The sequence below is a fragment of the Poecilia reticulata genome, chromosome 6, assembly GCF_904066995.2.
Source record: "Poecilia reticulata chromosome 6, P_reticulata-male-v2, whole genome shotgun sequence".
NCBI lineage: Eukaryota > Metazoa > Chordata > Actinopteri > Cyprinodontiformes > Poeciliidae > Poecilia > Poecilia reticulata.
This window is the reverse complement of record NC_088835.1, coordinates 17353081-17371465: the sequence shown is the minus strand read 5'-3', so window position 1 is coordinate 17371465 and position 18385 is coordinate 17353081. Positions and strand designations below refer to the sequence as shown.

Genomic DNA, 18385 nt, shown 5'->3' with positions numbered 1-18385 from the left:
AAATAAATGCAATGAAGTGTAAGCTAGGTCATTTATCTTTAAAATCTAATAAGCAGTAAGTCAACCTGAAGTATTAACAACAGCTAACTGAACACCATTCAGACAGATTAAATTAGTGCTCCTGTACCATAAGGAGAACAACTGTAAAAGTCACCACAATTCAAAAATCTCAAAACAGCACTTAGTTATGAACATTTATTAGTTATATTTGTATATGTACACCAAAGGTACAACATTTGTTGATATGTAGAAACAGAATTTTTTTTTTTTGTTTTCATGTCAACCAAAATCTGAGGAAAGAATGCTTCATTCTATTTTTTTTTAACCCAATTGTATATTTCTCACACACATACTCTCTTGCCATTACATTGATATTACAACATCATTACAATAAGGGCAGACCCCCAGCTCATTTAAGGCAGCGATGAAACAGACCATCATGTCTACTTATGGAGTTCTTCAAAAAGATACACTTTACAGTGTTTAAAAGCATTCCAGCTTTCCATTGTCAGTTACTTTGCATCTAATTAGTAACATTTAGCTGAGCAGGCGTCAGATCTCTCAGCATACCTGTTTAGTGTAAAATTCAAAAAGCTATTGAGACTGAAGGCAATAAAAAAAAATAAAACCGTGGGATTCAAACTTTACTGGCATTGGTTGTGCAACAGACGTGGAATGTGTGAAGTAGTGGTGAACTGAAGGCAGGCATGGACTCTAATGTGTCTAGATATTCATGGCTTGTAGGTTTAAATGAATCAGTTGAACAAATATGCCTGAGACTAAGAAGCCAGCATGTTTCCTTTAAAAATATTTCAGATAATTCACCTGAGGATTGTTGCTCTTTACTCTGGTAGGCATAGGAATAGCACAGGTATTTATTCTCTCTGATTAACTTCTTGGCTATGATTTATCTCTCTCTGTATGTCCCACACCAAGGGCAAACTTGACCCTCTATTTTTGTCTTTAAACACCTTCACAACATCAGTTTTACCCTAAATAAGTGAGATTGGCCTCCTTATAAAACAAGAAACCTTCTTTTACTCTTGTCTTTCTTTATTTCTCTTCTTAACCACCTCTCTCTCTTTTCACAGACTGAGTTTGATTCAGGATCACTGCGATTTTAATTAACCTCTGCATCGCCACTGAACAGAACAATTATATCCATATATGTACAATGAAAACAAATTCACACTGCTTATATCTTTATGGAACAAACATTCAAAACGCTTACATTAGATACAAAAGAAAAGATATTTATATATCATATGTGTGACGGAAATGTTAAAAAGCTAGTTAACAGCAATTAGAAAATGAAATCATACAGGCAATTTATTACATGTTGTCCTCTATACATTTCATCTAATCTATTAAAACAAATGTTTTTTTTTTGTTTGTTTGTTTGTTTTTTTTCCCCTTCCTCTAGCTGATTACGTTTCAACGAGTCACAGGAATGAAACCTTATTTCTACAGGGCATTTCAAAAGAAACAAAACAAATCAATAAAAGGAAATCTGTTAACTACAATATGTACACAAAGTGCATGGAGGCACTTCAAAATGTCATGCTTTTAAGATAGTGGTGCAAAAAAAAAAAAATTTGATTTTTATTTTTTAATTCATGCATCTACAACCATAATATTGAGCATAGTAGTCATTCAACACTCCGTCCCCTTATGTGACACTATGGTTTGCATTGTCTCTTCATTGGAGAAGTTTTCTTTTTTTAATATATATGTATATATATTTCCTGAATATCACAAGATCTAAAGGTAAGGCTTAAAGAGCCTGTAAAGGTGTCAGTTCTGTGCTCCGCAGCTCATGAAATATGGATCAATCTTGACTGACCTTTAGGATTTAAGTGTTTTTAATATATGTGCGATTCAGGAATAAAAACCCAGGTGATTTAATGACTGTCTGTGTGTTTTATTAATTTTTTTAGTCTAAGCATGCATCAGTCCTTTAATATGTTAAGTAGAACACCAATGTTGTTCAAAACATGCCTGGCTTATGTTAAATTAACTTAAAACGGTGTATACTGACAGTGTGCTTTGAGAACTAAAGGACAAAGTGCTAAGTTAGGTTCTCTATTGTTACAGTAAACGACATTTGATTTGAACACCTTCAAGGCATGGTTGTCATTTCAGCACAAATAAAAAGAAACCAAAGAGGAGAAAAGGATCCACCTGAAAAAAAAAAGCGACTGAATCAACTCCCACATAACCGAGTTCTCACTGCTCACTCACACAGGACGAGGGGAAAGTTCAGGATTCAGGTCCAAGGAGGCAGAAACAAAACGGCTAGTTCGAGAGGGGTCAAGACTAACATTTTTTAACAACTCCAATTCTAGCACCTCCATAGCAATTCATTAGTTCACTAATGCCATTTTATGCTTTTTAAAACAACTGCCATGTTTGCTTTGAACAGTTGTTTTAATAGAAGATTTTTAATGCAATGTTGTCCCAAATATATTAAAAAAAAAAAGAATAAAAGGAAAAGTCTTATTATTATTTATTGCCTCATTAACTTCATTTTTGAAGTCTGAAGAAATCATAACAAAGTAAGGCAGGGATATAAAACAGCTCCAATATTGTTGTGGGGTTCTAGAAAGCAGTTATGTACATGCACAGTGTACCTTAACGTCATTGCTTATAGTTCAGTTAAAACATGGAGGTTTTAAAATTTTGTATTAGAATGTTTTTTTTTTATATAAAAAAAATTCTCATCAAAAACTCAGTTTACATGTGGAGAGCGGGTGAAAACACAGCAGAAAATATCAATTTTGCCCCAAGGGATTCCACTGGTGATGCACCATCTCCAACCTAAACTTTCTCTGAAAATAATCATTAATAAAAATGGGTTTGATAAACCGCTTTGACATTTCTGAGACCAGAGTTTTTTAGAAGGTTCGCTTTGGTCTTGGGACCTTCCTAACTACTCGTTAGCTTCAGCCTTTGGGACCACCCAGTTCAAATTTCTACTAAATGAAGGCGTCAGAAGAGTTAAGATATCAATTGTTAAAACAATTTAGAAGAAGACCACTTAAAAAAAATCCTGAACTATCCCTTCAACATTTTCCCTGCTTTGTTTAAACCTTTGCCACCTTTATAAGTTGATCAGAAGCAGATTTTCCTACTATGACCTGATAGTTTGAATAATCTTAGCTTAACCCGTTTCTTTTCTGAGTCCCCTAAAATGTCCTTTGATTGGCACAAAAATACAGCTGCAGCATATAGGGTTGGTAGAAACAGTCTTGAGCTCTGATGGCATAAACACTGATTGCAGTACAGAAAGCCTCTTGGAAATATGATGTAATTGTGAATCGTGGTTGTTGCTTCACCTACTGTGCTCCATAAGTGGTCAGGGATGATTGTGCTTACAGGTAATAAACAGATTCCACCAGTGGAATGCGGCTTAAACACAATGTGAATGTGTGTGCTTGAAATCCTCATTTTCCACAATATATTCACATTTCTTTCAGTATAAATGTTGAAGGTAAACACGTTTTTTTTGTTTGTTTTTTTTTTACAGACACAGCATTGGAAAATGGTGCTAACAAGAAGCCATTTCCTTTAGCTGATAGAGTAAACAGTTCGACATTACAAGAATTCCTGTTAAGGGGAACATAAAAAGCCTGAGTGTCTGCTTGTTGCTGTAAATAAATTTGTGTATGCAGCAAAAATAACACTAACTACAAATTAAACTTGGCATTTTTGACATTAATTGTGCTCCATATATTTCCTACATTTCCTTCAGGGTGCTATATATTTTATATATATTTTATTCCTTTTTTCAAGAAATAAAAATAGATTTTAATTTCATTGGCATCATAAAGTTACTTTGGGGGAAAAGAAGGGAAAAGTGCTTTATCATTTTTTTTTAGGGATTTTGCTTGCATCATATTGTAGACAAATGTGACAATGTGTTGCAAGTATGTAAGGAGGCAGAGGAAAGCCTTCTGTTAGCCGGTTGACGTTATGCCTGTTTGGTCCCTATTCTTGACTTGGTCATTCTTTCTTGACACAAATAAATTAGCTTTAAAATCTCTCTCAACACGTGAAAGAAGAACGTCAATTTTCTTCACAGAAGACAAAAAAAAAAAGAAGAGGGGAAACAAATCCTGGTTTGTGGAAACCAGGATTTGTTTACTTGTATGTGAAGAGGCTCAGAGGGATTTTCCTTTGATCAGAGTACTTGATTACTGTAAATTGATGTACCATGGAGATTTTGATGAAGGTGTAAATACAGCATGTTCAACACAGATAAAATCAGTTCCATCAATTATTGGTGTGGTTCCCACTCATCCTCCCACTCAGAAAAAGGAGCCATCTTTATAAAATATGGAAGATACCCTCAGTGCATGTGTGTTGCACCACTACTTTGTTGCTTTTCATATAAACATAAACTGAACTGTACTCCTAAGGGGGAAAAAAAATTTAAATCTAGTAATAATTCTCTCTTTCTTCCCTCCCCAAGCCTTGAAGTATGTCATGCAAGTAACTGGTACACAGGATGTGGCTGTGCTCTAACAGGTGAGGTATAACTCTGTTGTCAGTTCACGGTTATGTGAATTAGTATAACATACCAGTCAGATAGACAAAATACAAAAAAAAAAAACTTTTTAAAGGGACTAAGAATAAAAAAAATAAAACTACATAAAATAAAATAAAAACATTAGTAGTTCTGTTCATGTGACTTTTCATTCACTCTTCTTGTTTTATCACCAGATAGGAAAGCTCGTGGAGCCCAGGAGCAGGGGGATCTCTGCGCTGCCATTATTCATGTTTCCATGGTTCCTCCTCAACAAGCGTGCACTCCGCAGCAGAACCGTTAGCGGCTGAGGTTACCTGCAAGCAGTCAGCAGGGAGATCTAAGCAGCTCATCCATGGCACACGTTAGAAAGTACAGGTAACTTCACAGTCAAAGGAGAATTTAGAACATTTGCAGGTGCTGTTAAAGGAAGCGCAGGTAATATGTTATTGCAGCACATAGATCTCTCTGTTTGCATTTAGTATAAATCCACAATCATAAACGCTTGAATTTATGATACAAGCGTTTATGAGTTACTCAAGGTAACACATAGGTGACCTTGAATAACCTATGTGTTACTCAAGGTTGAATAACACATAGGTTGTTACTCAACCTATGTGAGTAACAATGATAACAATGTGGACTTCTACAGACTTAGAACAACTTCAATCTCAAACATTCAGAGGTGGGTTATGTGAATGCTGTTTTGTAAACTTTAGGCTGCTTTCACATTTGAATAGAGTCATTGTTTACACAATGGTTGATAAGTTTTACAGTGAATAAAGGAAAGTGGGCTTAGACCACCACCAATGAGTGTCAAGTGTGAAACATCTGAAGAATAAAACATAAAAATGTTTTTGCCAGAGTACCTAATAAAAAATGAAACCAGTAAAACATTACTCCTTAAACATGTGATACTATTTTCTGCTTTTATACTTTTTTACTTTTCTAGACACTCTTCTAGAAAAGCTTTACACATTAAATTCTCAGAACATGTTTCATTGAGGAAGATCATTGGTGAAGCACCTCTTCCAACTCCACTTTCCGTGTAAATATTTTTTTTTTACTTCTTACTTAAAATTTCATAAAACAGCATTTGCACAGAACCCTATCAAGGTTTTGTTCTGAGACAGTAGAAATCCCCTCTCAGAGCTGTTAGCTAAGCTAAGCTACTGATCAGGACTTATCCTAAATGGAAGATCAACAAAGTTAACGAAGAGTTATTAACTATTACAACCCTTCACCCAAACTTAACTTCAAACATTAATAAGGAGCCAGATCCAAAATTACATTAGCTTTTAACAACTGGAAAATATTTTATATTTTATATATATATATATATATATATATATATATATATATATATATATATATATATATATATATATATATTTAATGTTTCTTCTAAATCTTTCAAGTTGTATCTTAACTAATTTTCTGCAATAAGTAGTGATACTTATTGCAGTAGTGATACTGCAATAAGTATCACTACATGTTTTCCTCTGAGTTTACTGACCCTCCCCTGAAGTAGGTGTCACATTTTAAAACTTGTAGTTATAAATTCTTTACCATCCATGTAAAAAACAATCATCACGTTGCATGTATCTTGTACTTTGTTAATGTTTTAGCAAATAAAAAGGCATTCAGGTCTGTGTTTTTCTTTTACAGAAGCAGAAATGGCAGATTATGTGAACCTCTGGACAACCAACAAGGCTCATGCTTATGGCAATGGAAGTGTTTGCCTTGGGAATAAACTACGAATGTGATTATTTTGTATAAATAGGTTAATGACAACTTCACAAAACGTGACATGAAAAAAAAGTAAATATAAGATGAAACAAAAAAAAAATCTTAATGCGCCATACAAAATATACACATCAATTTAAACAATGTACAAAAACATAAATAATATAAAAATAATAAATGAATGCATTGTTAGTTTTTGTCTTTTTTTGCAAGCCTTCTACAGCAGTGTGAGTCATGGTATGTACATCAGAAAAAAACACAAATAAATGAAAAAAAAAGTAAACCCTGGAAGTAGCATGCCTATGTGTCACATACATAAAAAAATATATTTAAGAATCGGACATTCAAAATAGGTGGTTGTAATTTGTTACTTGCTTACAGTGTTGCTTGGCAACACCCTGTATCATTTAAGAAATACAAATCTTATCATCTGACTTTTTGCGCCCAAGTGTGCAAGTAATATTATGAAAGTAAAAAAAAAAAAAAAATCTATAGCTGAGATTTAACCTGTGATCTGTTCTACATTAGCGTTACAATAACTTTTGATTTCACTGCACAGTTCTCAGAGCTGGGACAAAGAGACTGTGTTAGAGCACTTAATCACTCTTTGTGGGATGGAGAGGTGTGCATTAGTTATGCATGAACTGCTAATTACACAACACTTCCCATCATTGCATTTTAAATTAAAAGGATAAATGAGTAAAACATGTATTAAACATTTATGATTAGCCACAAAACAAGATAGAGTGAAGTAAACCCACTGGATATTACATTGAATAAACGGAAAACAGCGGCTAAAATATTTATAGAAACGTTTTAATTGAAACTACGGCTGTGTTTATTGAGCTACTCTGAACTTATGTTAGATGTGACGCCGCTAAATAATTTCTCAGAGTTATATAGAGGAAGTTCATACTTTGTCACATAACGTCATCTTAGGGGGATAGCTGATCTGTCCTTAATTTTCTATGCAAGCACATCAACTATGTTTTGAACTGTGTTTTAAATGTTGAATGATCATTAAACACAAAAGCGGCTGTTCCAGACAAGTAAATAAATTTGGTACACATGTGAAATAAAGAGTGTATGCAAATGCATCTCTGCTTACAAAGAGTCGCCGCAAAGCAAGCAGAACGAAGCAAAGCTGCAGGATGAGCATGCAACGGCACAGGGTTATATTGAAGTCTCTATGTCAGAAAGCGTTAATAGTACCTTGCATTCATCTACTAAGACAGAATTGTTAGCATTGGCAGTAGCAGCAGTAGAAGGAGTTGCGGTTAAGACGCACTGGTTGGAATTGTTCTCGTGGTGGTTCTTCATGTCGTCGTAATAGGACTGGGTCTTTGTCATCATTTCGATGTCGTCTGATTTAGCCGTGTGCGCGTCTAGCTCGTCCAGCTCAGCTTTGGACAGGTGGTACACAATCCCTGCACCGTAGGAGTCACCCACCACGTTCACCGAGGTCCTGAAACGATCCCTGAGGAGAAACAAACCAAGATTTTAAAGACATCATACTTTTTTTTTTCTAATCTAAGAAATATATTAAATGAACAAAATATAACCAGAATATGTGCTTAGTCTGTTAGACTCACAATAACCAGTCAACAGCAACCAGCAAACTGATATCCTGGGTTGGTAAGCCAACAGCGGTAAGGATCAACAGCATAGTCACCAGGCCGGCACTGGGAATACTGGCTGCTCCAACACTGGCGAGGGTGGCTGTCAGACTGAAGAAAAAAGACTTTAAGTTATTTAGATCTCTAAAAGTGAACTACTCTTAAATATGACCATTAAAACTCCAAATCTCAAACACCATAACATACAAAGTTGCAAAAAAAAAAGAAAAGAAAAAATGATTGCCTCTCTTTTTCCTTTACTCCATGTTTCAGATATTCAGAAAAAGGTAACCTGAATGCAGTTTTCAAATTAGTTCATTTACCAAGTGAAAGCGCTGTCAACACCAACCTGGCTGACCTCACATCTCAGTTGGATTCAATTTCAGACTTTGCCTGCATTCCAAAGCTTTGTTTTTTTTCTTCCCAAGTCATTAGAAAGTGAACTTGCTGACATGCTTTTGATCACTGTTCACTGCTACTTAAACTACTGGGTTTCTGTCAGACATTAAGATTTATGAGTCTGTCAATTACAGTAAGTCATCCAAGTTCTAAAGGAACAGCATATCTGCCATCATATTTGACCACAGTTCACAAAAATTTCAACTTCTGTGAAGATGTAAGTCTTGAAAAGCCTTTTGATATATATATTTTTTTTCATCCAAAACTACTATTTGATATTGTCAGACAGGTTGCATTTAAGTAATTTCTAAAAGGTCTACTTATTTACTCAGGTAATTTTTATGTTTGTATTAAAGGTTCATAATTTGTAATATTTAAATGTGATTAAAAAATAGTGAAAACTGAGAAAATCTGTAAAGACGAAAAAAAGGCACTGTTTTCATACTGGCTCTTTCTTCAGTCTGCATAAAGTACAGGCCTGGGGAGAACCTGATTTGGTTCCAAAATGTGGGAGATGGGATGTTTATTTTGAAGCTTCATTGATTTATGTGCCATAAAAATGTCAGAACTAGAGTCATCCATCTTCAACTCACTCTATTATAAGGAGAGTCTTTTGGCTAAGATTGATGAAAGAGAGCATGTACCCGCTGTTTGTCTTCCTGCCTAGCATGAGGCTCGACACTACTGCTACTTCCACACGCTGGTTTATGTGCTTCACTTTAATTTTCGTATTTAAGGATTGTTTCTAATCACACATTCTTCATAGTTTACTGATTAATACATCCACACTAATACATCCACTATGCCGACTGATCTACAACACAGACTGCATTACTTTCTTTTTTGGTTTACTGGCAAAGGCTCTCATTTACAAACTACAAACTCTTTGCACCTTGAATCAAAAAAAAATTTATATATATATATATATATATATATATATATATATATATATATATATATATATATATATATATATATATATATATATATATATATATAGTATATGTCAATATAAAAAGAATGCTTTTCTCACCTGACTGTGACAATCTGACCAGGGTCAAGATGCACACCATTCATCTGGGCAATAAAGATTGCCGCCACAGCCTCATAGAGAGCAGTTCCATCCATGTTGATGGTGGCACCTACTGGGAGCACAAAACGAGTGACTCTTTTGTCAATGGCCAAATTCTCCTCCAGGCAACGGAATGTGACAGGAAGTGTGCCAGCACTGGAGATAAAAGCAAAAAACAAAAGAACAAGGAGAACTGTAAACACATATAACCATGCATAAATTATTTCTAAAAACAATTATTCACAATGACTTGTTCACCCATTGGTCCTTATTCATGCTGACCTGGAAGCTGTTCCCAGGGCAGTGATCCAGGCCTGGAAGATTCCCAAGAAGAAGGTGAAGGGGTTTTTTCTTGTGATGACAAAGTAAATGCTGGGCAGGAAGATTGCGCCGTGGATGATCAGACCAATAATCACAGTCACCATGTACATGCCAAGCTGCCTGGCCACCACCTCCAAGTCCTTAATGGAGATGATCTTGCCACAAATCAGACAGGCAATACCAAAGGGAGAGTACCTTATTGGGTGAGAAACAATTTCTTGTTACTTTGAAATTAAAGAGAAGAGCAAAATCAAAACAAGTTGTAAGAGCACTGTGATCACGATGTAATCTCCTTTAGATATATTTCAAAATAACATGAGATAAAGGAGTTCCTTTCTTGCAATTTTTGGAAGCTTAGCTAGCTTAAACCATTCCACATTTGTAAAACTTACAACCACAAGCTTGATTGTATTTACTTAGAGTTATATGTGATAACTCTATGACAGCTGCAGAGGTCCAAAGCTCAGATCGAAGAACCTGTTGATGTAAAATCTGTGGTTCATGCCTTCCATAAATCTGACTTTCATGGAAGAGTAGCAGTTTGGCACAAGCCATGCAGTGTACAAAGCAAACATAAGGGCAAATTATGCTCTGGTCATATGAAAAAAAAAAAAAAGTTTTCGGTCTTAATGAAAAATCCACATTTTCAATGTTTCAATCCTAAACATAGAGCTAAATGTACAATGTTCAATTATTATTCAAGTATTAGAAGAGCCAAGTCAAACCGTCAACCTACATCCTGTTGAGGAATTTTAGTAAAACTTAAAAATTAAGACTCCAATGTGTCCTCCATCTTATATGGTTGACATTAAGCTATTTTTGAAAGAAGAATTTGCAAACATTTCAGTCTCAAAATTTGTAATGTAGAACACCTTTTGGTACAGAAGTCACAGAGACTCATTGGGATATATCTGAAAAAATATTGATTCAGGGTGGCTGAATACCTGTCATACTTTGCAGATTCGTATTTGCAAAAGATTACAAAAATCATCCATCCCATTCCTTCCTAGTCACAATACTGTGCTATGTCAGCGTATTACATAAAACCCCAGGAGAATACATTAAAGTTTGTGGGTGGAGCATGAGAACATATGAAAAAAATTTGCATCGATATGAATATTTTATATTTTTCAAGCATGGTAAAATGGGTTTTGAAATGGTTCAAAGAAATTCATGACAGATACCAACCACATGATCATGATGACAAGTTTCATCACGATCTCATTGAGGATATTGAAGAATTCAATCATGAGTCTGGCCTTCTCTCCCATCTTGCCCATGCAGATGCCAAATGCAATAAAGAAACCAATCATACCTGCAGCAGAAAATTATGAATGCGTCAGAATAGATGCGATGGAGGGCGACTTCAGTACGGAAGTAGGCAGAAAATGTATAAACATATTTACAATGGCAAGTATGAGAAATGAATTTGATGAGCCGACTTGTTTTAGTAGATGAAAATGCCTCAACAGCAAATAAATTACATTTTCATCACAAGAAGCTTGGGGTTCATCAGCAAATGTTAGCTTTGTTACCGCTAGCATCCTAGCTTGATGATTTTAACATCAATTTGATGCTAAATTTTAACGGTACGAATGTGTGCAGTTAACTACGAGGCCCCAGAGGGCCCCGTGTTACATACCCAAAACATTCATGCCACTTTTGAACTGAAGTGACTTTTTGATGATGAACTGTGGCTCCTTGGTAATGTTAGCCACCAGACCCTCCACAGTGGTGACATTAACTTCCTCCTCCACAACCACCTCAACTTTCTTTGTGACTGTTTGGATCTGGGGGAAAAAAAACAAAAAAAAAAACATAAATAAGTGGCAGAATTCTCTTCTCAGAAGAAAACCATTAGAGCTTCCTAATTGGTTTTAAAACATGCTATGACCTAATTATACAAAGTGTAATGTGATACTTACGTCATGTATTTCGGCTTTTTCTAAAGTGATAGTATAATTGAAAATAACCTCTTGTTCTTTTTTTTTAAGCAGCAGCTAGCTTTATTCTTGTCAGGATATGTTTAGCTCAGTTGCTATTTAGACCATATTCTGTTGGGTCAGCATATGGTCTAAATAGAAGAAAACAAAACAACAACATGTGCTCAAAATCAGCCTTACGGTATCTGAACCTGTTTTGTATTTGCTGTCACACGTTGAATGGAAGTGTTATTGTCGCTCTTAGAGCGCTCAGAGTGGACGGGTCCAGCTAACAAAATTTCCGTCACAATCTTTACAGTTAAACAGTCGAGCAGACTGGAAGATAAGCGTAAGTCTTAAGCTAACTATTTCAATGAAATAAATCGCAATTTCTTCTAGTTCGACATGATATTATAATGACAACTTTACAATTAGAAGCACAATCTCATCTTTTACCTGTTGGAAGCAGGCTTGCACCAGGTTTTCTGGGAAGAGATTCCTTATCAGATCGAAGAAGGCATCCAAGCTGGACACGTCATCGTTTTTCTCGCCCTCGCCCAGATTTTCCTTCAGTTTGGGGTTGCCAGGGTGGATGACTAGCACCAGGATGACACCCAGGACAGCAGCAATAATAGTGGTGGACATGTAGTAAACCATAGCTCTGGTTCCCAGGCGGCCACTAGATTTGGCGTCCAGGCCAGCAAGCCCTGTACCGCACACAAGCCAAGATGTTTATCCGGTCATTTCTAGTTCAGTGAAGAAGTTGACATAGTATGTAGGAATAAAGAGATCAAAACAAATGCTATTTGGTGACTATATGATCACCATCAAGCATGTTACAGGAGTACGACAACAGTGGAAACTGAACAAAAGAAAGCATCCAGTCAATATGAGCAACATTGCTTTCCTTGAGAATTTAAAAGCACACGTTTGTGAATTGTGATAAAGTCGGCACCTGTGATTAAGCTGGAGATAATGAGAGGCAGGATCAACATCTTCAGCATCCTCATCAGAATATCTCCAGGAAAGGCAATCACCATGACAATATCCGGATGAATTGGAGAGGCAACACGCAGCAGCATCCCTGCTACAGCTCCCAGGATCACACCTAAAGTCAAAGGAGTGGGAATAACTTCAAAATTCATAATCACTTAAAGATTTTAATCTAAGCATGGGGAAAAAATCTCAAGGGAGAAAACTATACTATTTAATATAAAAATTCTAATAATTCTCAATCATTTTTTTGCTTCTGTGGTTCTTTGTCTTGCAAGACAACTCAGTATCTACTCCCACCTTCTCAAGTCTGCTGTTCAGGGTCAAAAAAGATCCTGTTGGCTACAAGCACAGTGAGTTGAGAAGATAAAACCAAAACCAGCCAAGATCAGATTTCTTTGAAAGAGGTAGCATATCAGATTGTCAGGTTTGGTATATGTAATCACAAGAAACCTAACTTTTCAAAAAATTATTATTTTTTTTAATTTGGAGAATGGATGAAAACTTACACTACTGCACTTGTCTGCTATTAAAATATTTTTTACAGTTTTTTTGTGGTTTGCTCAGAGGCAACCCTGCAAATCACAGATGTGCTTCAATGTTCTTGAAAGAAAGAGAAAGCTTCTCCTGGGAGCCCTTGGAAACCAGCCATACTTTCTTGTTTCAGCTACACTGTCAATATATTTGACAGGTAACAAGCTCATACGGACCGGTGTAGTCATAGCTCCAGAGATTTTTTTTATTCAGTTGAAACTATATATTTATGTACTCTGTGTAGAAATACACACCTCTGTGGTTTAAATCAGTTAGAATTACCACAATAACCTCCAATTGTTGGATGTAACAACAATGAGAGTCGACTTTTTAAGAAATTTTAAATGTTTTTAAAATTCAAAGATAACAATGACTTCCAACAATTTACAAGAGCACAGATAATGACGACGTGATTTTGTAAACATCTAGGAATTACTTTTGTGGTATTCTGGTTATTCACACTATTTCAGTTACTTGAAGGCACACCTCGGAATGTATTTACTGTAGGACAACACATCAAACATACTACTTTGTTGTGTGACATAATGGAAAAAAATTTAAATAAAATAACATTACCCAAGAAAAATAACTGTCTGGTTCATCCCTGGATTTCCAGATGTCTGAAACTACCAAATTCATCTGTTGATACAGTTATACCCGAGTATAAACACAGTACGAATGTCCAGCCATTACACTGTTTACTAAGGAGAAGAGTTCTGAAATATACAGTAAATGTGTTTTGGGGTGAAACGTGCAAACCAACACGAGGACAAAAGCAAAAGTCATTGTGAAGATTCTTGCCGAAGCTGTTAAGAGAGTATCATCGTACTATTGACAGTGGCAAAATGACATTCAGTTAGGAAGAAGCTGTTTTTCCCCAAAGCAGCATGAGTTACATTCAGTTTAGACACAAACTTTAGGACAAAAGCCTTTTGCTACATATATACCCTGCTGACTGATAAAACTATTGAAGGGTCTGGCCATGATGATCATTTAGGGTAAATATTTTTAAAAATTACAATCCTGTTTACACCATCCCAACTGTGAAGTACACAAGTCTATTATTTATTATATGCACCTCCAAAACCATCATGGAGTCAAAGAAACTTTATGTAAAAACATTAAAGAAACATCGATTATAATTTTTCATATAGACTATGATTCCTTGTATATCTCAATTAAGTTACAAAGTAGCTTGAGGTTCAAACACCAGTGATTTGAAGCAGCCATCACGACGGCCTACGCTCTGTTCCATAGAGAATATTGTAAACATTCCTTTTTTTATTATTTTGATACAATTTGTTTTATCTGTAAAACAACTGAAACAATAAAAATCTTTATCAGTTTATGTAGTTGTTTCAAGTGTCAGACTATTACCTTTGTTTCCTCCTCTGTATTTTGATGCCACACATCTGAGTGCCTCAGACAAGCATACTGAGAGAGCTGGCATATAACTTATCAAATCTATATTTAGATGCATAAACCTTAAGATCAGTAAATCTGGCAGACATATATTTTAGTCTTAATGCATATAGTAGCAGCCATTCTCTATCTGCACAATTATTGCCAGAATGTAAATTTGCCATCCATCTGGTCTGACTAGCGCCAGCTGCTGTCCTCTGTGTCTGTATGACTGTTGGTGCGCAGCCAGCAGAAAAGCACCAGTAACATCCTGGGGCTGCCAACATCCGGTGGATTTTAGACACTCTGTGTTTTAGGATCGATCTTTTCTCTTTGACCAGTTGCTTACTCCTTTACTAATCCTTATCCCTTAGTTCTGATGTGACAGGAGATCCATTTATTCTGTTGGCTCCCTTTATGAGAGTTGTGTGATTGAGATGTTCATAGAAGCTGGACTGTCCAAAGTTTTTAAAATTCCTCACTGGAAGGCATTTCCAAAACCTCAGAATTAGAAAGTAATGTGTCACTGATGGCCATGACAAGGCATAAAAGTAATCTAATTAAAGATTTGTTTCCGCAACCAGAACATGTCATGACCTTTAGTGTTTATTAATTCTCCTCCTTCAATACAGAGCTACAGTGGTAATCACAATACTTTGCGTCCATCACCATAGGTTGTTTGGGTGACTTGTAAGTGGGGAAGAGCTTTTCATAGCAGCAGGTGGCATCGTGCTGCAGAAGGTCAGAACACCCAGTCAGCTTACTGTCTGGTACACTGAACACAGATGGCATCTCCTCCCCACGCTGTAAGCTAGCTGCAGATTTTAGCTCTGAGTTAACAGAGCAGTTTTTTTATCATACGCCTAAGAGAAGAAATAAAAGATTTTCCTTACCAAGGACTGTGAGCGTGAGCAGGAGGTTCTTGAACATTTTGGAGCAGATTTGGGCACATTTGGACCGTGGCCTCGCCTCGATGGGCTCCAGGTGGCTCTCATGCATCCTCACCTCCACTTGTTTAGGCATACTGTTGGCACTGCAGCAAAAAAGGCAAAAACAAAACACAAAAGAGAAGAGTTTATTAATAAATGCTAAAAATAAAATGACCCATTGGGTTTACAGTTACAAAAAAAAAAGATGTTATGCTGTATAACTTTAGATTGAGAATTTCACAGTGAAAGCCACATGATTTTAGTTATTGTCTCTACAAACTCTATAACTTTTTTTCAAAAAGCAGTGTAACAAAAAAAACATGCGAAGCATTCAACTGTTGCCAAGCTGTCACTCGAACACCGTGGTTACTATGGCATCCAACAGATTGAAGCTGACAAGATGATGCGGCTTGATAATTGCTCCCCTTTCCAAAGATGTGCTAAGCATTTGGTAAAGTCATGTCTGTTGCTCGTTATTCTTATTTCTTCAGTACTGACAATTCTAATCCATCCATACATACAGTTGTTCAGTTAATCTTATTTCTAAAAGATAATAAATAATCTAAATTAATCCAAAAACAAAACACTAAGTACACAAGAAAATGACTGAAAAATGAATAGGAGTGAAATTAATATTTCATGTTGAACTGAAGCATGAAGCACTTTCAAGTTGCTGTCAACAACTTCGTCTGGTTAAGGTCCATTGATTAATTTGACCAAACCTTGATAAGAAAAAGGCCTATTAGGGGACTCTTATTTTGAAGTAAGACAGGAAACATTTCATGTACTTCCCTCTGGTGATGATAAACCTCCAATCAGGCTGGACTACAGCAGTCTGTTATAAATGCAATGAAGAACCATTTACCACCTTTCAATTCTGCAGGTGTGTTTAAAAAAATAATAATGATACACAAGATAAGAATGATTTGCAAATGCTGCAGGAACACATTGACTCCACTAACCCCCCACTAACTTTTTCAGTAAGTGGGGGGTTAAAACTATCTCCTGCAATCACAAGGCGATAGCATGAGAAAACAAACTTGTTTTTGACATGAAGCTTAAGCGCAAATTTAGTTACACAGGGAGACACATTGGAACAAATTGTTGGCATTTTATGAGTAGTGTCTGAGTAGTAGATGTTTCAAATCAATATACATTTTTCACCAAAATTCCTGCGATAAACCTTTCTTGCAAGAAAAGTATGTTTCTTTATCTCAGTCGTGGATTAAGAATAAAACTCATTTTAATGGTACTGTTATGTAAGATGTTAACAATAGCCCCACTTGAACACACCACAGTTGAGCTTACACACAAAGTTTCCCTCCAGCGATGTGTGAGAAAACGACATTATAGGAAGACCACATGGTCAGCCTCGGGTCAAAGTAGTCAAATCTACTTCTAATAATCTCAAAGTAACGTGTGAATTGAAAATAAGAAAGAGCTAACAGCTGAACACCATCTATGCACTTTCCGTATTTCATAAAAGGAATTCATAAATTAAAATGTTGGCGCAGTACCAAATAATTGAACTCCTACCAGAAGGAATGATAAATGTAACACGGATGTTCCGTTTTTACTCTCCCTTCATTATTTTTAGCTCCGAGTGAGGAAGTGAGCCGAGTCTTCTCATTAACACCTTTCCCTTCGAGTCAGAGACAAATGAGATAGAAGGACTGAACAGATGAATATAAAGACGTACTGCAAGTTGAGCTTCATGCAGATTGAATGATGAAAAAAATTCAAGCTTTTTTCATCATTTAATAAAAAGTTCACCATTTTACATTTGAACAACCTATATGCTCTTTTAAAAAATTTAATAAAATGTCATAATTCCTGTCCTAGAGAAACAAAATTCAGATAGACAAAAAATAATTAATGGTTATTATATATTTCCAAAGCCTCTTTGTCATCAGAATTCATTCTTTGAACATGATTGGGCTGATTTAATTAGGAATTTAAGTTACACGTTAGTGGAAAGAATAAAATGTGGGACTGTGTGGCATATAACAAAATTGTTAAATGGGATATCATAATTCAGGCGATATATTTATAATGTATTATATATACAATATATTGCATTTATATTGCTATGTTTTGAATGTTCTGTTCACTTCAAGAATGAAAAGCAATAACAGTTTTATTTGGTACTCTTTTTTAAAATGTTCCAAAATATTATCCTGACTAAAATGCATAATTGGTACATTAACTACTTAAGAACAATAATAGTAACATATATATAAATGATAAAAAAGTAAAAACGAACAAAAGAAAAAAAATCACGAAAAAGGCATATTGTAACTAAAATTGAAAATTTTAATTACTTACTTCATTTCTGGCTGTGATGAGGTTAGTGCAATATACATTGACCAGGAGCAGAACTCCAAACTTTGGTAGTTTAAGGTGAATCAGCAGAAAAAAAGCATTAATTGTGTCACAAGTGCTCCATCCAATAAGTTGGCAGGTGTCAGTGGATAATGTCCGAAGCTGAAAACAGCAGAGGTCTGCTGACGGCTAGCCGCTCTCAGCTGCCCACCCGGCTCCAAAGCATCCAGAGAGGGAAGACAGGACGTAGTCTGGACCAGAATCGCAGCCACAGAAACCTGAACTGCCCCATCTTGATGTGTGCAATAACCCCTCTTTTACCTCGCCCCCACCCTCTGACTTCACAAACACACACACACACACGCACACACAAATGCACAGGAACACGCATTCGTGTGATAAAACCTAGGAGTAAATAAATAACCAAAAGTACAAGTGGAGTTGGGGGGGACAGTGTATGAGCTTAATTGTCAAATCGGTTAGAAATCCTGCACTCCCTGGATTATGTAATCCAACATCCGACTATACTTTCAAACTCCATGGATGGCATGAGAAAGTCTGGGCTGCAGAGGATGAGGATGATGATCCCTGCTAATGGCACACTG

The 18385-nt window shown here is 35.9% G+C and overlaps 1 protein-coding gene across 1 annotated transcript; it reads right to left on the bottom strand.

The window, feature by feature from the left end:
* Positions 1 to 181: 181 nt before the first annotated feature.
* slc1a2b (solute carrier family 1 member 2b) lies at positions 182 to 18064 on the bottom strand. Its single transcript, XM_008411513.3, has 11 exons — positions 17784 to 18064; positions 15423 to 15562; positions 12557 to 12709; positions 12058 to 12308; positions 11322 to 11469; positions 10868 to 10994; positions 9641 to 9874; positions 9320 to 9514; positions 7864 to 7998; positions 7484 to 7748; positions 182 to 4842 (listed from the first exon to the last, which is right to left on the bottom strand). Exons 1-11 carry the CDS (start codon positions 17819 to 17821, stop codon positions 4771 to 4773), a joined length of 1758 nt encoding a protein of 585 aa, XP_008409735.1. The 5' UTR covers positions 17822 to 18064; the 3' UTR covers positions 182 to 4770.
* Positions 18065 to 18385: the final 321 nt, after the last annotated feature.

Coding starts and splice junctions, on each gene's coding strand:
- slc1a2b (XM_008411513.3), bottom strand. CDS start 17,821: ATGTATATTGCACTAACCTCATCACAGCCAGAAATGAA. Junction 9,515..9,640: donor GCCCTGGGAACAGCTTCCAG/GTCAGCATGAAT, acceptor TTTTATCTCCAG/TGCTGGCACACTTCCTGTCA. Junction 7,749..7,863: donor GTTGCTGTTGACTGGTTATT/GTGAGTCTAACA, acceptor GTTTCTCCTCAG/GGATCGTTTCAGGACCTCGG.